Genomic DNA, 25,781 nt, shown 5'->3' with positions numbered 1-25,781 from the left:
ACAAGCTGTCCACAACAAATTGCAATACAGAAAAAAATAGGTACCTGTACCCAGACGAATACATGATCAAATCAATACATACAGTGCAAGTCCAATGGCACAGTGGACGTGGGCTGGACTTTAACCCAGAACTTGGGGGTCAAAATGAGTACATGTAGCCTAGCAGGGACAGCGATAGAAGATAAACTGGATAAATTGGGATACAGAGTAGGAAATAATCAACTCATCAGCATGAGTCGTAGGAAATAGCAGGTAATGCTTCCTACAGGAAGCAGACCTAAGCCCTCAAGGGTGAGGAGGTGTTATTTAGAAGACAAATGGAGGAGCATTTGTGTGTGGGCTCCCTTGGCCGTGGTGTTCTGCAGGAAGTGCAATACGACTGCGACTGGCAAGGAGAGCCAGAGGAAGAGAGCCACAGAGACTGGGGACAGCAGATGAGGAAGCTGGAGCTGGGTGTATGAAAGAGAACACAGAATAGGTTTAGCTGTAGGGAAAATAGTGCTGGGTTTATGTGTTAGGAAGATCTTTCTGGCTAGAGGATGGAGGCTAATCAGAGTGGTGTGAAGTAAGAGGAGGAAACCACAGTGGACTTGCTCAAGGAGCCAGCTGAGAGGAGAAGAGAAAGTATACAATTAAAAAGGATCTCTGGGCGGTGGTGGCACACACCTTTAACCCCAGCACTCAGGAGACAGAGGCAGGCAAGATCTCTGTGAGTTTGAGGGCAGCCTGATTTACAGTGAGTTTCAAGACATCCAGGGCTACACAGAGAAACCCTGTCTCAGAAAACAAAATGAAAACGAAAAAAAAGTATCCTTTTACACTAATTTAGTTACTGATGATAAATCTTTTCTGAAGTAAAATTTCAGGTTTATTTAGGTTTGATTTTTGAAAACTTACTTGTTTTTAAGTAGTAGAACTGTATCTGCATTGTAAAAGGAATACAGAAATAGAAATAGTCTATGTAGCTGACTTCATGCTTATGTAACTAGTTGTACATTTTTATCTTGATATCTCTTGGCCATATTCAGAAAGGTGATAATCAGACCAGGTATAAGCATAGCAAAGCAATAATTTAAATTCATACAGCCATGTGTGGTACCCCTTTCTTCAGGCACTATCGTAGTCTAATACATTCTTAACATTGGTAGAATTGCTGCAGTGTCGTTGGGCCCCAATAAAACAAGTGAGTTTGACTCATGATTTCTCTTTTCTTTTTGAAATTTACTTTATTATTACTGTGTGTGTATATGGGTGTGATGTGTGTATGAGTACATACATGCCACAGACACATGGAGGTGTGGAGTTCAGAGGACAGCTTTGGTTCAATTCCATTTCTTCCCCATGCTTCACAGCAAGTGACCCACTAAGCCATCCTGCCAGCCCAACTCACCTAATTCCAGTGTTCTGTTTCATGGAGGTTTGGTGTTGTGCTGTTGTTGCTGTTAGCAATTGGACCTAGGACCTTGCTCCTCACTCCTGCTGAGCTCATGTCCCCCAGTTAGTCACCCCCCTCCACCTCTAAAGTCCCCAACTCTGGTGGGAAGTATTTATCCAAGGAGATGGCTTCCAAAGAATTGCCAGGAAATCACCCTGCACCAGATTTCACTTACCTTTTATGTAGTTTCCTGGAAGTTTCTCTATTTTTTCCTTTTTAGTAAATGCATGTTACTTATTAATAAAACTAATATTTTCCGAGAGACAGACTCTTAGACATGAAATGGGTTTTCCTGATTTTATATTCTTATTAATGCTGTCCCCAGCTCTTTGGGGACAAGATTGTGGGGGTAAGCCTGGCATCTGGGGGGTCAAGCTTGGTTTAATACTTAGCTCTACCAGTCACTGGAAGACATCAGGTGAGTTACTCAGGCTTTTAATTTACCCACCTAGAAAATGGGATCACTAAGAGATATTGTGTGCCTGTTACTCTTTTTTTCTTTAAAAATACTAACATTTTGCACATTTAGGCTAAGTAAATAGTTCCCATAAAATATTTTTCTTAGATAAAGCTATTCCCTTAAGAGTAGAAATAAGGCATTTGGAGGGCTCTCTTTTCCAAGAATTTAAAGAACCTTGCCCAAAAGTTAACTTATTATTTGTACTATCAGTTTGATAAGTCTGAACTTAATGTTGTAATATTGATTGGACATTAGAAGTTAGTGTCAGTGAAATACTGAGAAGATGGGAGTGTGGTAAGTAACCTAATTGGTCTTGACAGTTTTATTTAGCATTTGAATTTCCTTAAACTCTTACATAAATATCAGATAGTTCTGAGATTATAGTTTTTTGAAAGCTCTATAATATTTTTCTATTAAATATTGAGCTTTATTTTATTTTAATCCATTTAAAATAAATTATAGTTACATATTCTTACTTTCCTTAGCACCAAACACCAAAGATCTGGATGTTTTTCTTCGGAAACAAGAATCAGGGTTTGGCTTCAGGGTGCTGGGAGGAGATGGACCTGACCAGTCTGTAAGTGTAAACTTTGGGATATTGATGCTCCTGGTTTTGTTTGGTTGGTTTTTGTTTGGGGTTTGGGGTTTTTGAGACAGTGTCACACTATGTAGCCTGTCTGACCTAGAACTCCCTGTAGACCAAGCTGACCTCAGAGTCACAGAGATCAGCCTGCAACTGCCTCCCTTTCTGGGATTAAAGGTGTGCCCATCACACCAGCTTGCTGCTCTAGTTCATGCTCTGATGTGGAGACTGCATAGATAGGTTGTAGTAGTTACTTTTGTTCTCTGATGAAGTCCCACGATCAAGGCAACTGAGGAGGGAGAACTGATTTGGCATATGATTCCCAAAGGAGAGTCTATAATCGCAGGAAGGCATAGGCCGGGTGGCCAGAGCAGGAAGCTGGGAGATGATGTTTCCATCTACATTTGGGAAGCAGAGAGCGCACTGGAAGGAGGGCATGGTTGTGATTCTCACAGCCCGCTCTCGGTGATGTACTTCCTTTTGCGAAGCTCCAAAGGCTCCATAACTTCCTGAAGAGCGCCATCGCTGAGGACCAAGTAGTCAGGAAACAGCCTGTGGGGAGCATTGCTCGTCCGACCACTGCAGTGCTGTTTTTATTTTGTTTCCTTTTCTCCTCAAGTTGGCTAGGTATTTTTCTCTAATGATTTTATTAATATGAATACTACATTTTATGTCTGTCATGGTCTGTTAGGTTAACATGGTGTGGCTTACGCTTAAAACCACATTAAAACTTTAAAAACTGAGTATTTAGCTCTCAATATAACATCAGTTAATTTACTTCTGTTCTTTGTAAATAAACAAAGCTTATTTGGAACTAGAATTGTAACTCAGTAGTAGATATGTGTGTGACTAGCAGGCATGAGACCCTGAGTTTGATTCCTAGTGCCAGAGAAAAAGCTTATTGAGCTAATTGTTCACCTCTGCCTTTATTAGACAGTCTAAGTTAGCATTTTCCTTCTCTCAGCACCCTGTATGTAATCCAGTGTCTCCTCTATCACAATGGCTGGTCTTCAGAATACTCCACAGAAAGTTGGCACGAGGCTCAATACTTGCCTGTTGTTTTGTTCTTAGCTCTGCCATTAGAGAAATATAAAATAATTAAATTTCTTTCTAGAAGAAATAATGGCCACATTTATAAAGCATTTAAAGTTCAGAATTTTGTTTATGTGGGTTAATTAAGAAAACAAACACAGTGGGTTTTGGTTGTACATTTTGCCTTAGTGTTGAAAGATAGCAGTAATATGATCAAGAGTTTAAGAGCACATTTACATTTGTTATTTAGGATATAAAAGTCCTGCATTGTTACTCTTAGAAATTTAGTCCTTTAAATATTAAAGCTTCTATTTCTGAGTGAAGCATAATATTATAGCATATAAATGTTATAATTAATCATGCAGCTTACAATGACAGGGGTCACTGGAGACATAAAGCTTATGGCCCATTGTGCACACAGCAAATGTCAGATACTTTGGTTTTGATAGCATGTGTGTTTTTTATTGCCTTCTGTTTTGTTGATAGTTACAATGTTCACTTAGAACATTTAAGAATTTATCTTCAACAACTGAGAACAACCATTCTCCTCTAAATGTCAGATTTTAGTAGTTCTAAAACTAGCATAAAATTACAGGTTCTAACTGCTGGAGAACAAAATGAACTGGGTTTTTCTACAAAATGCAGATGACCCTCATCTTCCCTGCTCCCTCTGACATTTTAGGAACAAGAGCTATTTCTTGGTTGTATATCTGAACTTGTCCTTTTGGCCATTGTATACGTGCGAGAATCGTAAGAATAACCCTGGTAAGCTGGATGTGGTGGCTCACACCTTTAATCCCAGCATGTGGGAGGCAGAAGCAGGCAGATCTCTGTGAGTTTGAGGCCAGCCTGGGCTACAGAGCAGGAAAAGCTACACAGAGAAACTCTGTCTTGAAAAACCAACTTTAAAAAAAAAAAAAAAGACTGACCCTAGTCGCTGTGAGGAATTGTAGAACACCTTTTCTCCTTTAGCATTTTGTTACATTGTAGTGGTGGAGAACTTGAAGGTCCTTTTTAGTTCTTAAGCAATTTTGTATTTTCTTCCTTGTGCTCAACCCTGAGGATCTAGAATTCCATAACACAGAGTGGGTATTTGAAGTACCACTTTGGAGAATATATAATTTCTAAAATACCACTTTTCTGAAATATGACTTTTCATAGATGAAGTCTTAAACTCTGGCTGATCTTAGTGAACTGCATAGGCCAACCTACGCTTTACTATCTTACAGATATACATTGGGGCCATTATTCCCCTGGGAGCAGCTGAAAAGGATGGTCGGCTTCGCGCTGCTGATGAATTGATGTGCATTGATGGGATTCCTGTTAAAGGAAAATCACACAAGCAAGTCTTGGACTTAATGACCACCGCTGCTCGCAATGGCCATGTGTTACTAACTGTCAGGAGAAAGATCTTCTTTGGAGGTGTGTAAAACTCTTTCAGCACTGAAAAGTTAAAGATGCACTTGCTGTGGTTTTATAGGGTGTTCTGCAATATTTATCAGTGTATTTGCTGACCTATTTGGGATCAGGACCCAGCAGAAAGCTTTGTAGTATAAAGGATCCAAAAATAGTTTTCCAAAGTAGAAATACATTTTGGATTGCTATATTAAGTTATATTATCATATGAGTCGATTTTACCAATAAATTACTGTTTAAATGTTTTTTAAATAAATTAATATTGCTATTTCATCAAACCAAGATAGCCCCTACCTGAATATATCAAAAGTCTTGATCATAGTGAAATACCAAATATTCACAGGAAGTAGAGTTTTGGTCTAGAACCTGGAAAGATAACTCAGTAAAGTTCTTGCCCTTACAAGCATGAAGACCTGAGTTTATTTGATCCCCACAGCCCTATAAAAAGCCAAGCAAGTTGTTATGTATTAAAAATAACAGCCCTGTAAAAAGGCAAGCAGGGCAGCAGGAATTATAATCCTACTGCTGGGGAGGCAGAGACAGGAGGGCCTCTGGCCTTGCTGGCCAGCCAGTCTACTTGATCGGTGAGCTCCAGGCCAGTGAGAGACCCTGACATGCAAAGTTGTCCTTCAGCCTCCATTTGTGCAAGTGTACGCATGCACACGCACACATGCACTAAAAGTTTTGGTGTAATATAATTTAACACTTATTAGTGCTTACTATGTATCAGGTGTATCAGTTAGTTTATTTGGACCCCAGAGTCTATGATGTAATTATTTTCACATACAGTCACCTACAGTGAGTTCACAGACAGTAAATAATGGGTCTAGGATTAATTGCAGAGTCCAGAGTCTAAATCATGACAATAGAATATGAACAGCTCTTACAGTTTCTTATCAATACCTTTGTGAGTATTGAATATGATTTTTTTTTTGAGAGCAGCTTTGCCCTGGTTGGCCTGGAACTCACTATATAGACCAGGCTATCCTACATAGAGATCTACCCGCCTCTGCCACAATGTCTAGCTGGATAGGATTTTATAAGTAAATTCCTGCCAAAAAGGACAGTTCAGTAGCATAGAAATTAAGGCTTATGAAGAGATGGATTTTGATCCATTTACTGCCTCCTATAGCTTTAGCACCTAGGAGAGTTTCTGCCTGACAAGTAGGTGTTCACTAACGTAGTAACTTGAGTACTAGTATCATCTGCTCTCTTGTGGTGCTGGGGATTAAGCTTACTGCTGAACCAAGTCCAGCTGGTGGTCTGAGCCAGATCGCAGTGCACGACAAAAGGACTACCTCTTTGTAATAAGAGCACACTGGAGATGCATACAGACTTTGATGCAGTACTGCTCCGATTTGGTTGTGCTGGAGTCAGAGCATGCCTGTATTTAGTGAGGACCTGACATTGGTCACAGGGAAAGCCATGGAGTTTTATAGTAAGTTGATGTTATTAGACACTTGGCTAAAGAATTCCAGTGGGAAAAGAACCCACCTCTGCTTTCTCAGTAATGACTGGGTGTTGGTATTTTATGTTGAGATTCTAAAGCATACTCTTTTAAAAATGTGTCTGTGTGCTCATGTCTGTGTGGGGAGGAGGCATGTGCACAGAGAGGACAACCTTGGTGGTCATCCCTAAAACATCTTTTGTTTTTGAAACAGGGTATTTCATTGGCCTAGAACTTTCTGTATAAACTGGGCGGGCAAGCCCCAAGGATCTACCTGTCTCTGCCTCCCAGTGTGGCCCAGGCACTTTACTAACTAGCTGTTTTCTCAGTAGCTAAAACATTCTTAATATCAAGCAAATTTAGAGCTAAAGAGGCTTTATAATATGTCTTAAGCAAATGTGGTACATTGGGGTTCCTAGTGATTGATGTCTGACTAAATTAGCACACAAATAAACTTTTCCTTTTTGTTTTTTTTAATTAAAGCTCCCGTTTCACTCTCTAGTTCTTGTCTATCCTTGAATAGCAGCAAGAGGGCATAGGCTAACTGCCCCTGCTGGGGGATTCTATATGCCTTTATACCCAGCAGCGTCTGCCACTCACTGGTACACCTTGTATATGGGGTATAGTGAAGAACTCAGCCAGTCTCATGAATCAGGAAACTTCAATTATAAAACACCTCTATAAGATATATCCTGTGCACATAGCAGACGGTCTGGGGAGCATTCTGGAAGCTTTCACCTCCACAGACATCTGTGAACATCAATCACTGAGCTAAATTATATTACAGTTAATTTTAAAAGAAAGTTTACTGTGTCTCTTCTAACATCTACTTTTGTTAAAACTTTATAATCTTCCTAGAACTAAAGCAATTCCAATAATCCGAGTTTTTTTTAACTTTTAAATTTATTTATTTATTGTGTGCATGTTGATGATAAGGCCTTTACCCACTGAGCTAACTGGCTGGCCCAACAGTTCTTTTTAACTATCTAATCTCATAGAAGTTTTGAGGAACTTTCTCAAAAGTGAAATAACATTAGGTCATCTGTATTTTATCTGTGTCATATTTTAAATATTTAGAAAGTCAAATATATCCCTGCTGCCTACACCTGTACTTTGATTCCCAGGAGGAGAGGCATCATGCTACATTTCTATTCTTTATATTATTAGAAATGAAATTTTCTTTTATTAGCTCAGCACTAAAATACTTACCTAGTACAAACTATTTCCCATAAATATTAAAACTGATGATGTTTATTATAGAGAAACAGCCTGAAGATGACAGCCCTCAAGCCTTCACACAGAACGGATCCCCCCGTCTGAATCGGGCAGAGCTCCCAGCCAGGCCTGCCCAGGAGGCCTATGATGTTGTCTTACAGAGAAAGGAGAATGAAGGCTTTGGTTTTGTCATCCTCACCTCTAAAAGCAAGCCGCCTCCAGGAGGTAAGGGCTGCTGTGTCCCGCTGTCCCTTCTGAACGCCTTAGAGATAGAGCTTTTTAAGATAGTGAATCTTGCCGGGCGGTGGTGGCGCACGCCTTTAATCCCAGCACTCGGGAGGCAGAGCCAGGCGGATCTCTGTGAGTTCGAGGCCAGCCTGGGCTACCAAGTGAGTTCCAGGAAAGGCGCAAAGCTACACAGAGAAACCCTGTCTCGAAAAACCAAAAAAAAAAAAAAAAAAAAAAAAGATAGTGAATCTTTTAGTGTGTGTGTGTGTGGGGGGGGGGGGACCTTTGGATTTCTCAGGCATCTCAAATACTATAAAATAAGTCTCAGTTTTCACCAAGGTTATACTAAGGAAACACGGAAATTGCCAGGGACCTAATTTCATGACTTTGGAGAAAGATACAACTTGAATTTTTTTAAAATAATAATTTTTAAGTTTGGAGGGCACAGATTTTCCAAATTAGAAATGAATTAAATTCTGGGTACAGTTGAGAAGGAGTGAAACTGAGAAATAGAAAATCTTGACCCAACTATGCCTTAGTTATTGTATGTTGCTTAATAACAATTGTATTCTAACTATGAAGCATTCTTGTTGAATGAAAAGAGGCATTCCTGCCTTCCATATCTGTTTCATTGAAAGGTAAGATTTTGTTAGAACTTTTAAAAATTAGTATTCTGAGCCAGTGTTAACAGAATTTTTGCATCAGAGATGGATGAATGTTTATATAAAGGAAGGAGGTAACCTAGTAAGCACAAGATTGTTACGATTCAGCACATTAAATGTTTGCCTTGTCTTTATGTTTCTAAAAAATAAGAATCCTAGGCCAGGCAGTAGTGGTGCATGTCTTTAATCCCAGCCCTCGAGAGGCAGAGGTGGGTGGGTCTCTGTGAGTTCGAGACCAGCCTATTCTAAAGAGTAGTTCAAGGACAGGTAGGGCTGTTACACAGAGAAACCCAAATAAATAAATAAATAAATAAATAAATAAATAATCCTAGCTATGCGTATGAAATCCTATTGAATATCAGATGAGAACCAGCACACTGATATTATGTGTTATGTTATCTAATAATTATTTTTTCTAAGTCAGAACAATAAAAATCCTTGACCACATAAGAATATTCTATCCTTTGTTAGTAGGTTTGATTCCATCTTGGGTAGGAGATCCTATTAAACTAAATAGTAAGACCTTAGTTTAAAAAAAAGTAAAAAAAGGTTTTCAGGAAACTACTTTGCAGAGATCTTGCTACAATAATGCATGCATGTAAGGGAGGAGCTGCTGTGGCGTGGGTGAGTCAGCACAGTGGTGTCAGGTCACTGCTCACTGTCAACCAGCTCCAGTCGCCAAAAGCGGTTGCTATGGTAACACTTGGAACTCGAACTGTGGCTGATGCTGTGAAGATGATTATGTGGCCTGTGTCAGAAATATGAAAGAAGAGATGGTTTTGATGATGTATTATTACTATTAAAGATAGTCCTATTGGTCATTATATTAATCCCAGACATTCAGGTTAGTAAATGATTTTTATACTATGTGATAAGCGCTGACCACTTTTATATTAAAGATGCTCTCTTCCTATCACTGCAAAAAAATGGGAATCTAGTGTGCACTGTCAAATAAAGTAATAATACAGATGAATTCAGAAAGAAGTTGTGTTACTTACGTGTTTTAACATTTTCATATTAATTTGTTTACATTTACTTTGCTTTTATATTGATTTAAACACTTTGTGTGTATAGATATTTGACCTCTGAATAAGATGATATCATAAATATTTTAGGCTTTATAATCAGAAAACTTGGATTTAAGCCTATTCTGTCTTTAATAGCAGAGGGACTTAGCTTGGGGCAGGTTATTTACCCTACAAGAGCTGTGGTTTCCTCTATAAACTGAAGATGGCGCTAACATATTGTATCACTTATCACTGAGTTTGAGGATTGCAGGAGATAAGCATATTGTCTGTTGGTGGTGACACATGCCTTTAATCCCGGCACTCAAGGCAGGCAGATCTCTAAGATAAGGGTCAGCTTTATCTACAGAGCAAGTTCCAGGACAGCCAGAGCTACACAGAGAAACCCTGTCTGGGGGTTGGGGGAGGGGAGGCATATAGATCCAGAACCATGGTAGCTGCTGAGGCTTGCTGAGGTCACTACTGCTACTGTTATTATCATCTTACCTAACACATTGGGGTTTTGAGACAGAATCTTATAATGTTGTCTAGGCTGTTCCTGAACTTTTGGGCTTAAATGATCCTCCTAGCTCAGTGTCAGAGTCACTGGATACCCAGCAACCTTCTCTATTAGAGAACCTTTAAAGTTTTGGCACAATTTTTTTTTTTTTTTTTTTGGTTTTTCGAGACAGGGTTTCCCTGTGTAGCTTTGCACCTTTCCTGGAACTCACTTGGTAGCCCAGGCTGGCCTCGAACTCACAGAGATCCGCCTGGCTCTGCCTCCCAAGTGCTGGGATTAAAGGCGTGCGCCACCACCGCCTGGCCTAAAGTTTTTAATCAGTACTTAATAATAAGATATGAAAACCTAATTCAAATGTAAGATTGAGGCAAAACTAACATGTGGCAGGAAATGAGTGTTTGCAGCTCATTAGTTATCAGTGTGAGCATAAATTAGGCCCAGGTGGTTGGTATGTTTTTCATAAATACTCAAGGTTTTTAGTCAAGATACAAAATCAGAATTGGTAATTTCACTTAACTGCTAGATAATAATCTCACGAGTGCTGGGCCCTGGAGCACTCCTCCTAGAATGAGACATTTGTCTCATTCAGAGAGAAGAATCCTGGGGTAAGTGTAAATAAAGAGCTTTCACTCACAGAGGCAGAGCAGTTAATGCAGTAACAGAGGTGTGCTTTGTGAGTGTGTTCTGTGGAAAGGCGACAACCTAGCTGTACTAATAGTTCCTTTTATGGACCTGCCTCAGAACCCTGTTCGAGATAGATGACTTTTTTCTTCTAGGTCAATGTGTCTTCTGTGACACATGTCTCAAAAAGGAGTTCCAGTAACATCTCTGGTGTCAGGTTTGAAATTGTAAGGTTCCCGACTGTTGAGTTGACTTCCTATGAGATCAAGAGGTCCCGGTCAGAGCCTCCCAGTGAGCCTCAGTGCGGTGGAGCCTAGGTTTAGAAGAGGCTTGTTGTAGCTGCAGGAAGTGCTCATCTGCCCTCCACCAGTCCTTCAGAGGTGTCATTGTTACTCTTGTCATGTGCCTTTCCGTTCTGGTTGCAAAGGTTTTATTTGAGAAAAGGTTGTTGTCTTCTCTTTTACTGAATGTAAGTGTTGAAGAGTACTAACCTGACCTAAGCAGCTGGACGTGCTAGACTGTGAGATGGATTGAGGCCAGAGATGAGTGTAGAGAGACATGGAAAAGGAGCCTTTATGGCAGATGTCCATAGACTATACCAACGAAAAGGAGGCAAGACTTGGAGCTGTGTGCACTCTGAAGAAACACTGGGACAAACTTCCCAGTCCACTCCAGATGTTCAGGTGTGACCGTTCAGGTGGCCTGTTGGTTCTGGTTGCCTTGGTAGCTCTGCTCTACAAGCCAAGACTTTAAGGATCTGGCCACTTCCGCCTTCCGTCACCCAGAGCAGCCTGGGACGTTGCACACGGCCGTGCTGCAGTGCCTGGCTGTTGCTCTGCTAACACTGTAAGAACGGGAACCACTGAGATTTCAGAGGTTAGTTCTGTCTGATGCTTTCCCAAGTCTGAACAAACCCTCCAGTGTGCCACGGAGCTGAGTGATTTCTTCTCGGGGGATTTAGAATGAACACTATGTATAAGTAAAACTAAAAAATGAAGTAGAACTAAGGTGCTGATTTAGAAGGTCACAACAGGGCCACTGCATGATTTGCCACATGTCTCTGATGTCCCACCTGTTACACTGTTAGTGGACTAGCTCAGAATGCCTGGTGGAGAACACGGCCCACACTACACTGACGGTTTTCTAATTATTCTCTTTGTAAGGAAAAAGGACTCCTAAGTGCTTGATTTCATTCAGTGCTAAAAGGCACTTGTGTCTCACATTAATTGTCCCCGTTTAAAAATAAAATCTACTATTGTATAATTCTAGCAGAGTCAAGGACATAAATCATGACCAAGAATAACTTTCCCAGTCGAAATCAAAGTCTGTTGGATATCTACGGGACACTCGCAGCTGTGATTCAGAAATACTAGTAAGGAGTGTTTTACTCAAGAAATTAAGCCTACTTCGCAGTGCCATCTAAAAATACTATCACCGTTCATATCAGTCAGTAGTCATGAAGAGCCCAAGGGCCCGGGAACTATTGACCTAGGCTAGGAAACTCTCAGAGAGTGTAGAATTGTGCCCTAGTACAGATGTCACTAATGACACATTGGATGACACCTTCTTTGACAAGATGCCCTGAGTGCCTGGGAACCTGTCTTAAGCTGTGACAATATTGCACCTCCCCCCACCACCCGCAGTCAGTCTGGAAGGCCCTTATACACTAAGCCAGAGCTGCAACAGAGCTGCACTGCATGTCTGTCTGTGTGGTAGTCGCAGCTTTGTACAATGAGGAGAGCCAAACAGTCTTAACGTAAATATTCAGCCTTCTAGTCACATGTAACGTTTGAATTTGACAAAGATCTCAAGAAACAAATTCATTTTTATGCCATTGTGTCTATGTGTTGGGAGGATGCATACATACACACACACACACACACACGTGTGTATGTATATATATATATATACATACACACGTGTGTGTGTGTGTGGAGGCTAGAGGACAACGTGAGGTGTCATCCTCAGAAACACAGTTCACTTCCTTTTAGACAGGCTCTCTATTGGCCTGGAGAGCACCAATAGACTAGGTTGGCTAGGCAGCTAGCCCCAGTTATCTTAGTGCATCCTGATCACTGGGATTATAACCTTGTACCCCTGTACTCATTTTTAAAAAGCATGTATTTGGAGGGGGCGTTTAATGTATGAGTGCTCTGTCTGCATGTATGCTTGCATGCCTAAAGAGGGCACCAGGTCTCATTACAGATGGTTGTGAGTCACCATGTGGTTGCTGGGAATTGAACTTGGGTCCTCTGAAAGAGCAGCCAGTGCTCTTAACCTCTGAGCCATCTCTCCACCCCCCCCCCCACGCCCATACCCGTTTTTATATAGAATCTTGGAATTGAACTGAGATCCTCATGCTTGCAAGGCAAGTGTTCTACTAACTGAGCTTTCTTCCCAGCCCACAAGTTAATTTTTGTGTAGAAATATGATTCATTTTAGAGATCAGTCATTTATTTCATTGTACTGGTTTTTGAACCAATTACCAAGTCCTATGCATAAAACTTGACTTGCATTTGTTAAGAGATTTCTCTTGGGAGTTGTTCACTGACCTTTCAGCAAAGCCAGAGGATCTTATTTCTAAAGTAGCTTTTTAAAAAAAACCCACTTGATACAGTCCTGATAGCCAGCAGTACCCTTAGCTAGGAAAATTAGGATCCTGATCTAAAAAGAGGAAAAAGACATGGAATTCAGGTATGGGTAGGAACAGCTGAGTAACAGAAGGAGATCATCCTGGAGGGAGAGCTGCAGACTAAGTCTGGTAAGATACAAATCTCCCAAACGCAGACCACCAGGAGGAAAAAGCAGCAGGAGTCTGTTTAGTGGGAGATTGAAGATTCCTGGACAGGGCCGGAAGAAAGAGGCTTTGGCAGGTGGGTGATCTATGGCCTTGTGCTTAGGAAAGGTGAAAGAGGGGTTGTGAAGATGCCTCAGGTGAAGAGCACTGGCTGCCCTTGCAGATCCTGGTTCAGTTCCCAGCACCCACATGGCACCACACAATCGTCTACAACTCTAGTTCCAGGGGACCTGACACCCTCTTCTGAACTCCAAGAGGACCAGGCGCACATGTGGTGCTACATTCCTACATGTAGGCAAAACACCCATACACAGACATAAATCTAAAAAAGGAGAAAGCTGACCTTTCACAGGGATGTCTGAAGGACACCTGTGGAACCAACACCAACACCCAGGAGTACCAGAAACACTCCAAGCGCCCTTTAGAGAGCTGTGGCCTGCCCTGTGGTGCGCTGCCTGAGCCTCCGACTCCAGGAGCACCCCCGTTTCTGCCTGAGCAGAGGAGGAGCCAGCTCTTGTCGCCATGCCCCCTCCATCCGCCAGGCCGGCCTTCTGGAATTGCCCCCGGGACTCGCCTGTTTCCTTCCTCATGCTCCTTTTCCTTCACTGCTCTGCCCTGCTGAGGCCAGCTGGTGCTCGCTCTGTCTCTCTGTCTCTCTGTCTCTCTCTGTCTCCCCCCGCCCCCAGAACAGTCTCTGTCCTAGTAAAGCTTTTTAGGTCAATAAAGTCAAGTGGCTTAAAAAAAAAAAAAAACTGGAACAAAGTTTCTAGTAAATGGAAATCAGCAACATGCTTGTATCCATGGCTATAACCACATTAAAAATTCTCTATGTGTGTGGTTAGTAGGGTGATTTGAACATATAATGGTACTGAAATAATGACATAATGATGGTGTCAAGTCTATCACTAGCAGGTATCTTAAATAACTGGAAAACTTGGGCTTCTTTCCACAGTTATTCCTCATAAAATTGGCCGAGTCATAGAGGGAAGTCCAGCTGATCGCTGTGGAAAACTGAAAGTCGGAGATCACATCTCTGCAGTGAATGGACAGTCCATTGTTGACCTATCTCATGATAATATTGTTCAGCTGATCAAAGATGCTGGAGTCACCGTCACGCTGACAGTCATTGCTGAAGAAGGTGAGGAAGCGGTCACCTGCCTTCCCCAGGCTGATGTCTTAGTGTGTCGTGACGGAGGGGAGCAGAGCAGCAGTGAGGCGGCTGTGGCACTGGAGCGGCAGCTGAGAGCTCACACCTATGCATACACTGCAGGCAGAGAGATGGTGAGAGTGGGCCTGCTGTGGGGTTTGGAAACCTCCCAGAAGGCCACACCTCCTCCAGCAGGCCTACGCCTTCCACTAACTGGGGACCAGCCACTCCCACAGGAGCCTGTGGGGGTCATCCTCATCCAAGCGCAGAGTGAGAGAGCTGTTGATATGCCTGTTCATTCCATGTCTTCAAAGACACTTAATTACGAAGTTGTTAGCTGCTCAAGGGAAGTAATTTAGTTGGTGTGTGGTGGCCATTTATTTATGTGCTGAAGAAGCAAGCATCTAGAAGTGAAAATGGATAGTACCTTTCAGAGCTTGTTGTCGTAATTAATGTCGCAAGTCTTGGCCTGAGTGAGAGGAGGGTGTAAAGAGTTGAGAGGGATTGCTGTTGCTGTGTCAGGTCCGTGCCAGCTGTGCCAGCTGCGCCAGCTGTGCCCTCCTTGGAAGCAGAGCTTTGTTCTGGGCAGCTGCCGTAGGACCAGGACTGGTGGATCGGGTAGGAACGGCTCCTAAGCAGGACACGGAACACATACCGGTAGCCTGGAACACTAGCTGGCCTTGCTCGAAAGCTGCCTTTCAGTCATTAGGAATTTCTAATTCGGAACCATTCTGAACCAGCCCGTGTTCTTTGTTTATGAATTACTAAGTAACCACTATGGAACACTCCTCTCACTTGTCCTAATTTTATAGTGAGAATGAGGAGAAGAAAAAAGCAGAGTTATAAAGGTCCATCTTGCATATAAAATTTCCTCATACCTTGAGAATGTGGCCCAGTGGTGGAATTAGGAATGCTTGCCTAATATGCACAAGACCCTGGGTTGGAACCCCAGTACTGCCGAGAGGAGAGAGAGCAATTAGGATTCCCCATACTTTTGTTAATTTACGTTCTAGTTTTCCTCTGTGATCCTAAGGTAAGTTTCCAGGTGTTTCATAATCCATCTTCACCCTCGCAGCATCTTGCTGTGTCGTCAAGTCTGGTCTCGGTCTCCTCATCTCCAGTGACCCTCCCGCCTCAGCCTCCCAGGACTAGAACTTTAGGTACACCACCACTCCCAGTGCATTTCTCAACTTTGCCTTTCTCTTTGTCCTACTGGACTGCACTCGTGTTTTCACCTTTCAGGTGTTATATAAACCTTCTTTCTGTCCAAGGTACTGGGGTGGGTATTCATTCACATTTATGTTGTGACTCCAGTTATAAAGCAGAAGTCGGTGCCACCAGAATGGCATTGCAGGATTGGGTGTGCACTTGTAGTTCACAGCTGCCATGCAGCGGTCCTAAGTGGGAGGAGGAGGAGGGGCTGACCGCAAGTACAAGGCTAGCAGGCTGCAGGGGTAACCAGGCGGTTTTCCAGTCATCTCAGGCCGGCGCCTTTATAAAATGCAGCGGGAGTCCAGTCATAAATGGTCATCAAGGGGAAGATCTTTCGGACTGCTTACCTGTGCTACTACTTACATATGACCACAGACCATACTTTGGGCGTTCATGGGATAGTTTGGTAGGAGAACAACCACTTCTTTCTCTTAGTATATTGTTTTTTCAAAGTTATCACTGAAAATTTTCTTTTTTGTTTGTCTGTTTGTTTCTAGACAAGTTTTCTCTGTAGCCCTGGCTGTCCTGGATCTCACTCTGTAAACCAGGCTGCCTTGAACTCACAGAGATCCGCCTGCCACTGCCTCCCGAGAGCTGGGATAAAGGCGTGTGCCACCACGTCAGGCAAGTACATTTTTCTAAAAGGTTATCCTGAATTGCTTGTTTTTCTTAGAGTAAAATCTACCTTTGACATTTCAGCCCAAGTATTTCTAGACAAATGCTTGAGGTAGTTTATATGATGGTGTCAGTCACCACTAGGAAGAAATGAAAAAATGGAAGAAAACTTATTCAGTGATTACTTATTTTATTCTACTCTAGATTTTTTTAAACTATGGAAATATTCAGAATCCCTTATTTTACTCAGGAAATAATAGAAAGTCTCCCTTTTGTCCTAAAATTTTCATTCATGGAATTTGTAGGACTTCCAAATGTCTCATTGAATTCAGTGTAAAACTTATCAGCTGTCTTGCAATTAAGTGATTCTAGAAAGCTGTTTTCAGGACCTGTGTTCACTTCATTCCTCCAGGCTACATAGTCTCTCGTCTGATACGGTCTCTTACCCCTGTCTCCTGCTTACTTACCCCAGCCCGTGGCTGTGATGAGTAGGAAAGGGTACTATCTGGAAGAACGACGTGTTTCCTCCTCCGTTCATCTTCCCTTTCCAAGGTATCCTTTGATAGCTGGGCCTAAGAAATGCCAAAGAAATGGCAAGGCAAGTGCCCTGTGTCATATAAAAACTGTCCAACTACAGTCGTGACTTGGACCTGTGGCCACCCCTTCCATTCCCTCACCACACTAATTTGGTCTTAAGGTTGGTACAGAAATTGGCTGTGCCTGGTAGTTTCTGCTTGCTATATAGAAAGCTTCTTTTCCCCCAAAACTGATTGCTAATGTTTTGTCAAGTCCTGTTTAAGAATGGACATGAATTACCACTGCTACAGGAACGTATACTGGAATGATATGGACATCATTCTTCATTTAGTTCTCTGGTTATTCCCATTTCTCCACATTCTACTCTCACTTCCCTTCTAGTATGCTTCATGTACTTATTTTCAGTTGTGTGTCTTTTAAAGTACACTGTGTTGTGTGTGTATTGTCATTAGTTTTTCAGTTGCATAGATAGGTGATACTATGCTGTAGATTGTTATGCTGGGGCCTATTCTCAGAACTAAGAGATTTTATTTGTTTTCTGTTTTCTAGGATCCAGTCAAAGACTCTAGAATTCCTTATGCTATTTAGTTGTCATAGCTTCTTTTTTCTTTTAACTAGAATAAATTCGCATGTTATAAAACAACATGTTCAATTTAGTGCTGTTCTGGAAGCTTATTTTAGGTGTGGTGTGGGGAGGTATTTCTTTTCTTTTGTTTTTTAAATTTATCCACAAGGTTATCTAACCATCACCACTAATTTCACATTTTATCAGCCCCCAAAAGAAACCCCATAATTATTAGAAATTATTTCCCATCCTCAGCAACCACACATCTACTGTTTGCCTCTATAAATTTGCCAGACATTTCATTTAAGTGAAATCATATAGTACATGACCTTGTCTGTCTGGTTCCTTTCTCTAGCAAACTTTCAAGGTACAACTTCACTGTAGTCTTATCATTCCTTTTTATGAGTGATGCATAAATTCCATATTACATAGACATCACTTTACTTACCAGTTAATCATTTGATAGATATTTTTATTTTGAATTGTGTTGATGTGCACATTAATGTACAGCTTTTCCTGCAAATGGATGATTTCATTTTTCTTGAGTTTATACCCAGATGTAGAATTGTTGGGTCATACGGCATACTCTTAAATTTGGCTTTCTGAGGAGTCGCCAAAGTGGCTGTGCCATCCTATACTCTCATCAGCCGTAAGTGAGGCTTCCAGTTTTTTCAGATCCTCCACAGGACTTATTTTCTGTTGTGGTGGATGAGGGGGTTTATCCTAACCACTCTAATAGGTGTAGGTGGCATTTCATTGTGCTTTGGCTTTACATTTCACTGGTGACTAGTAATGGTAAATTTAGCCTCTTTTCCTGTGCGTTGGAGAAAAGTCTGTTCAAAGCCTTTGTCTCTTTATAGCTCACTTGCTTTTTATTGTATTATAAGATTTCTTTACCTACTCGAATCCTAGACCTTTGCAGGTGTATCACTTTCAAGTGTTGGTCTGCTGTCCTGTGCTTGGCCTTGTACTTTCTTGTTAAATGCCCTTTGATGCACAAACATTTTAAAGTTGATGAATGCTGACTCGTCTATATCCTTCTTGCTGGCTTGTGCTTTGTCCTTGAGGCCTTATGTACATTTAGGGTACATCCACATTGTCACTTGATGGTTTCCTGTGTATGTTTACCTCTTCTTACCTATCTTCCCACATTGCCCTCAGTTCCAAGCATCCAAAACAGTCCTGTGATACACACATTTCCGTGTGTACCTTATAAAACAGTGTGAGAATCTCCGGGAGAGAATTACTTGCTCCGTCATTAACATACTAGTTTGGCTTAGTCCTGTGAGAGTGTTTCCATAATCGCTGCAGCCATCTCTACCTCACTGGAACACCGAGATTCCTTCCTGAGCCTTTGTATCCTGGCCTTGACTTGGTATTATCAGCTTGTTTGTTTGTTTGAGACAGCCTTGAATTCAGAGATCCTCCTGCTTAAAGATAGGTGTGATCACCCCTGTATTATTTAAACCTGAAGGATTGTGTCATTGTTATTTAATTTGCATTTCACAGCACACCCTTTACTAATTTTTCTTTGGAGATTTTTATCATTTTCTTGTGGTATTTAGGGGTTTCTTGAGAATTATTTTGGTATTCAACTTTATTTTAGGAAGTACAAACAACCTTCCTTGTCATTTGTTTATGAACTTGAACTTTGATACTCTTATTAAATTGAAATTCTAAGTGTATATGTAAATAATTATTTTTACATTATGTCTTGGACTTTTTTTTGGTGGTGGGGCGGGTTTCGAGTTAGGGTTTCTCCGTGTAACAGCCTGGCTGTCCTGGAACTCACTCTGTAGACCAGGCTGGCCTCAAACTCACAGAGATCCATCTGCCTCTGCCTCCTGAGTGCTGGGATTAAAGGTGTGTGCCACCACTGCCCAGAGGCTTGGATTTTTGAGGTTTGTTTTGTTTCGTGTTATTTTAAGACAATTTTATGTGGCACAGGCTAGCCTTAACTAATGGTCTTACCTCTGCCTCCCAAGTACTGCAATTGCAAGCATGTGCCACAACGGATACTTGTTCTTTGGGTTTTAAAATGCCTCATCCTTTCACTTCACATTGAGATTATTTGTTTTTACATTGTTTTCTACTAGATATCCTGTTGCACCGAGGTCTTTAATCCACTTGGGTCTTCCTTTGTATGTAGTCTTAGGAGGAATTCACTTTTATTTTACTCTTTATTCCTGTCATAAGCCAATTGCCCTACGTCAATACTAAGTTAGTATTACTTTTCTACATTGGCCCATGGTGCTGTCTGCTCTGTACAGCTTAGCCTAGAAACATGAGTCTCCACCTGTTCCATTCTTTAACTTTGTCATCTACTGATGGCATATGTCTATATAATTAATTTATATGTAAATCTGTTATCCTCTTTATCTGTTAGGACAAAGCAACCTTTCTCTTCCACCAGTCAACTAGATATTTGTCTTAGGGGGGCGTGCGCCACCACCGCCTAGGTTCCAAAGCAACTCTTAGAAAGGAAAACATTTAATTGGTTTAGTCCATCATCATCACGACAGGAAGCATGGCAGTCTGCAGGCAGACATAGTGCTGGAGAGGAGGCTGAGAGTTCTACATCTTGATCTGTAGGCAACAGGAAGTGAACTGTGTGCCACACTGGACATAGCTTGAACATATGAGACCTCAAAGCCCGCCTCCATAGTGACACTCTTTGTCCAACAAAGCCACACCTACTCCAACAAGGCCACAACTCCTAATAGTGCCACTCTCTATGGGCCAAGCATTCAAACACCTGAGTCTATGGGAGCTGTCTGTTAGGATTTACTATTGCTGTGAAGAGACACTATGACCACAGCAACTCTTACAAACAAACATTTACCTGAGGTGATGTCCTACAGTTTCAGAGGTTCAGTCCATTAACAACATGATGGGGAGCATGGCGTCATGCAGGCAGACATGGCGCTGGCTACATCTTGACCCGAAGGCAGCAGGAAGTCAACTATCACACTGAGTAAAGCTTGAGAAAAAGACCTCAAAGCCCACCCCCACAGTGACACACTTCCAACAGGAGATGTGGCCCAGATTAAACGTGTACCCTCAAGCCTCAAGGTCTGGATTAAAGGCCTGTGTCATCCAGCCTCCTCCAACAAGGCCACACCTCCTAATAGTGCCACTCCCTATGATCTTATGGAGGCCAAATACATTCAAACGACCACAGGGACCATACTTTTCAAACCATCACAATATTCAAAGGACATTCCTATATAAAATCTTTGAGCAAATAATTAAGATTCTCAAAAAAATCAGTTTTATTAAAATATATTTTAAAATATACATACTAGCTCTGAGATCATTTAGATGGTTAAATACCTGTTATTCCACCTAACAGAGTGGGAGAGCTCTTCAGTTTTTCAGATCATCTTTTATGTTAATAACCTTCACTTCTTATGTCTATAGTTTTGCATTTTGAGAACAATCTCTCCATGCATTGTAATATTGGCTGCTATAGTGCATTTATTGTTCATAGTCTGACAGTACAGTTTTTCTTTGGTACTTACTTGTAGAAACTCTAGCAAAAGTCTTAATACTCATTGGAAGAAAGATATACTTAATCCATTGATTCACTATTTGGGAAATTTTCAGATAAAATTCAAAGAGAACCTATAGACTGTAACACAAAATCTAGTTCGGTCTTTTAATAAAAACCCTGAGCCAGATATTAGGGTAAATGCTAAAAGATCAGGGAGACAAAGGAACAAGCCACAGCCATGTCTCACCTCACCAACTCCACGAATCCTCTGACTGTATGTGTCTGTCTGAGTCATTAGCTGAAAAGCTCTCCAGCAGAAAAGCCTCTAGTTCCTGTCTTCTCACGCCTTATATACCTTTCTCCACTCAGCCATATTACTTCCTTCTTAGTGCTGGAATTAAAGGCCTGTGTGCCTCCCAAGTACTGGGAGCAAAGGCATGAGATCTCAAGTGCTGGTATTAAAGGCGTGTGCCACTACTGCCTGGCTCTATTTCTCTCCTAGACTAAGTCAATCAATCTTAAGTAGTCCAGGGTGGCTTTGAACTCACAGAGATCCAGATGGATCTCTTTCTCCCAATTGCTAGGATTAAAGGTGTATGCCACCACTGCCTGGCATCTATGTTCAATCTAGTGGCTTGTTCTGTTCTCTGATCTTTAGGCAAATTTTATTAGGGTATACAATGTATCACCACAATAGGCTTGTTTGACATCATGGAATGAACATTTAATGTTGAGACACATAGAATAACTTCTAACTTCTCAGAATAAAACATTGAGAAGTCATATAGCATTTGTGAGTGGAAGGGCTAAAAACAAAAAAGATGATCTGTAGTAGAAAATGTTACTTAACTTTGAAGACAATAAAAAGTATCTAAATTAAAATGTGAGCAGCAGGGCTTCAGACACAGCTGTGATAGAGGATATGCCTAGCACACATGAAGTCCTAGATTCAAGCCCAGCACCACACTGAGAAAGAAACACTGACTTCTGGTACGTTTTGATTACACATAATATTTCTTCTTAAGATAAGAGGAAAGCCGGGCGGTGGTGGCGCACGCCTTTAATCCCAGCACTCGGGAGGCAGAGCCAGGCGGATCTCTGTGAGTTCGAGGCCAGCCTGGGCTACCAAGTGAGTCCCAGGAAAGGCGCAAAGCTACACAGAGAAACCCTGTCTCGAAAAACCAAAAAAAAAAAAAAAAAAAGATAAGAGGAAGCCTGGTGCTAGTGGGGCACACCTTTAATCCCAGCACTCAGGAGGCAGAAGCAGGTGGATCTCTGTGAGTTCGAAGCCAGCCTGGTCTACGGAGAGAGTTCCAAGACAGCCAGGACGATTAGAAAGAGACACCCTATCTCAGGAAAAAAAAAAAAAGGTGGAAGAAAACTTGAAAACAGTCAGCTTGTTTATTATACTCTCCTATTCTGATGTTATATAATCATCACGCCAGCAAAGTTAGGAAAGCCAAAAATGTATCTATATGGGAAAAGAATATTCTCAGTGTCTCATAAAAGGGGCACACAAACAAAGCAAAAATGATTCACCAAAGCAATTACTTTCTGTAAAAGCATGCACCAGAACCCAAACTATCTTAGCAAACATACTCTGCCAACATGACCTCTCTGTTACCCCTGATATAGGTGGTAACTACATCTCATTCTATTAGTGGGAGTTTGACTTTCCAATCTGACGTAACTGTCTAATAAACACGAAGGGGAGGGGGGTTCAGAAAATAAGGGTCCTTGTCAGATTAACTACCTTTAATAGAAAAAACATTTCTCACACCTGTGTTGGACTCTTGTAAAGACAGAAGTATCTCCTTGTCATCTTGCTGATAGATACAGTGTTTCTATCAGTTTTCATCCCCCAAATAGTAGCTATGAATTTATAATGGCAAGAAGAGATTTATTTCAACTCTCTAAAGGGCTCTCACGTTTAGCGACAGGTAAGTTGAAAGGGACATACCCAGTAAGTAAAAGTAGAGGGACAGAAATTTCCAGAGGGAGCAGGAGCATGAAGATAGGGTGCGATTCCTAGAGTCAGAGGTGATAATCTAGCAGGAGAGAAGGTGCTTGTCCACCTCTCCCACAGTGTGCTCAGCCAGCACTGTAGAAACACTGTCATCGGTGTGCATGAGGAGCCGGAAGGACCTCACAGAAAGTAACATTTTAACCAGAGGGGAAATAGGAGGGCTTGGGTTCAGATGACAGACTTAGTATCTCATACATGACAGGAAGTTTACCTTAAGACTTAAAGCAAGATAATTGGTCTGTTTCATTGGATATGTTAAAACTAGAGGCCCAGGAACTGAGGAAGTCCACATTGGTCACAGGAAAACCAATTAGATATAACTTGCTCAGTCTGTATCATGTTACTTGTGTGTATGTTTTCAGGGCTGACCATTGGGCATACTCTTCCCTGAGGAAGACTATTTCTGTCTCTTCCAGACTTTCTCAGCTGCCTGTAGTTCTAGGTGTAGGGTTGAGGCCTCCTGAGCTTTCCCATCCACTGTGGCATGACCATTGGTGTTGTCTTTGTTCAGTTCTCGTTGGCCAGTCATGTTGGTGAGACTTTAGGAATATAGCTTCTGACATTGATTCCTAGGAGACACAGTCTCCTGGCAAGCTCTGATCCTCTGGCTTACACACTTTCTGCCCCTTTTCTGTAATTTTCCCTGAGCCTTTGGTGCAAGAGTGTTTTGTAGATATATTCACTGGGTCTGGGTTCCACAATTCTGCATTTTGACTGGTTGCGGTTTTTCTGTAGTGTTCTCCATCTGTGGCAAAGAGAAGTTTCCTTATCTTTGGGTTTAAGGACAAATGTTTTTATTGTTGCTAGGGATTATTTTCTTTTAGTAAATTAGTGGATATAGATTCTCCTCCAATAACTTTAACTTCACTAGCTCTGACTAGTTAGCCAGGTTTCTGGTAATATGTTGTGGTTTCCCTCTTGTTGAATGGGTCTTACATCCAATTAGGGATGTACAAAAAGGAGGTCATGAATTTGAAAGAGAATAAGGAAGTATATATGGGAGGATCTGGAGGGAAGGAAGGGAGAAATGTAATTATAATCTCAAAGTAAAAAAAATAAAAATAAAGTGCCCACTGCCCAGCACGCCTTTAATCCCAGCACTAGGGAGGCAGAGCCAGGCAGATCTCTGTGAGTTCAGTGCCAGCCTGGGCTACAGAGTGAGTTCCAGGAAAGGCGCAAAAGCTACACAGAGAAACCCTGTCTTGAAAAAAAAATTAAAAAATAAATGAATGAATAAATAAAAATAAAAAGAGAGAAAAGAAAAAATACTGGGAATGTAGTTCAGTTGGTAGAATGCTTGCCTAGCTTGCATGAAGTCCTGGACTCAAACCCAGTACCACATAAACTGGGTATGGGATCTCACAACTCAGGAGGTGGGCACTGGAGGTCAAGGTTCAAGATCATCCTCAGCTACATAACAGTTTCAAGCGTAGCCTGGGCTACATGAAATCCTGTCTCAAAAACTAAATACATAATTTTTTTTTCATATTTTAAAAAAGTTAGGGGCTGGAGAGGTGGCTCAGAGGTTAAGAGCACTGCTTGCTCTTCCAAAGGTCCTGAGTTTAATTCCCAGCAACCACATGGTGGCTCACAACCACCTGTAATGAGACCTGGTGCCCTCTTCTGGCCTGCAGAGATACGTGCAGACAGAACACTATACATAATAAATAAATAAATCTTAAAAAAAAAAAAAAAGTTAGGATGTCAAATTGTAACCCTTAAACCCTCTAGGAAAAATTGTTACTGCACTATAAAAAAGAAACACATTCAATACAAAGAAAAAGGTTGATATCCCTACTCTACTCCGTTTTCTCTCCTGGGATACTTGTCTTTAAAGACAAGGTCTGGTCCAAGACTTGGTCCCATGTGTCCTCATCTAGTGGGCTTGTGTCAACACAAGCCCCGCAGAAAGCAGGATTAGATCGCTCAGCCTGGCTTGACTGTGTTCCACTTCGGCCGTCTTCACTTCTTACCCTCCTGCTTGTGCTTTTAGGAGTATTCTTAGCTTCTAGTTGCAGGACGTTCTTTTTTGGTTTTGGTTTTGAGACAGTGTTTCTCTGTGCAGCCCTGGCTGTCCTGGAACTTACTCTGTAGACCAGGCTGGCCTCAATCTCAGAGGTCTTCTTACCTCTGCTTCCTGAGTGCTCAGATTAAAGGTGTGAGCCACCGTCACCCAGCAGGAGACTTTTCTTAAATACAGCTTTGAAGGAAAAGAACTTAATCCAAGTTATAGAACTAGAATCCAGTAGTGGTTTGTAAAGCCTAAGTTTCTACTTCCTGTATACAGATTTTCCTACATTTCCATCCCTTATCTTTAACATCAGATTTTATCTCCATTATACTCCAAGATTTGTTTATCAATTTCTTTATGTTGATCTAATCTAAAATAGCCTCCACATTGAACATTTTTACAAAATAAGGTAAACGTTTCTAAACATATACTTGAAGAGAATGCAGTTCCAGAGGAGACGTCATTTTGATGATGATGGTCATGAAGATTCTCTTTTGACTGTCATCTCCCGGAACATCCATCTAGGTGTGGATGTAGGCCTTGGTTGGCTCTGCGGTCAGTCTCCCAAGCAGTGAAGAAGGACATGGACACAAATACTACTCTCTCTCTCTCTTGCATTTGTGCTCTCAGAAAACAAACACCAGGAAATCTTTATAAAGATTTCCCTCAAGACTCTAGGTGACTCTGTGATCTTTGATGCTCAGCATCAGGCAGAATAATTTCTTCTGTTAAAATGCAAGTTCCAACGTGTGTGT

General features: G+C 41.5%; 1 protein-coding gene across 3 annotated transcripts in view; it reads left to right on the top strand.

Annotated features, from left to right (window-relative positions):
* Nucleotides 1-25,781, top strand: part of Magi3 (membrane associated guanylate kinase, WW and PDZ domain containing 3) — a 224,258-nt gene that overhangs the window by 185,604 nt on the left and 12,873 nt on the right. For all 3 annotated transcript variants that reach the window (XM_052730272.1, XM_052730273.1, XM_052730274.1), the window contains exons 13-16: nucleotides 2,381-2,472; nucleotides 4,740-4,932; nucleotides 7,634-7,813; nucleotides 14,373-14,558. In XM_052730272.1, the coding sequence (XP_052586232.1) occupies nucleotides 2,381-2,472; nucleotides 4,740-4,932; nucleotides 7,634-7,813; nucleotides 14,373-14,558 (651 nt within the window). The remainder of the gene's footprint in view (nucleotides 1-2,380; nucleotides 2,473-4,739; nucleotides 4,933-7,633; nucleotides 7,814-14,372; nucleotides 14,559-25,781) is intronic.

This window comes from Peromyscus californicus, unplaced genomic scaffold (assembly GCF_007827085.1).
Source record: "Peromyscus californicus insignis strain IS unplaced genomic scaffold, ASM782708v3 Scaffold_9__1_contigs__length_137607984, whole genome shotgun sequence".
Taxonomy (NCBI): domain Eukaryota; kingdom Metazoa; phylum Chordata; class Mammalia; order Rodentia; family Cricetidae; genus Peromyscus; species Peromyscus californicus.
Note: the sequence above shows the minus strand (reverse complement) of the source record. Positions and strands in the feature narration are given on the sequence as shown.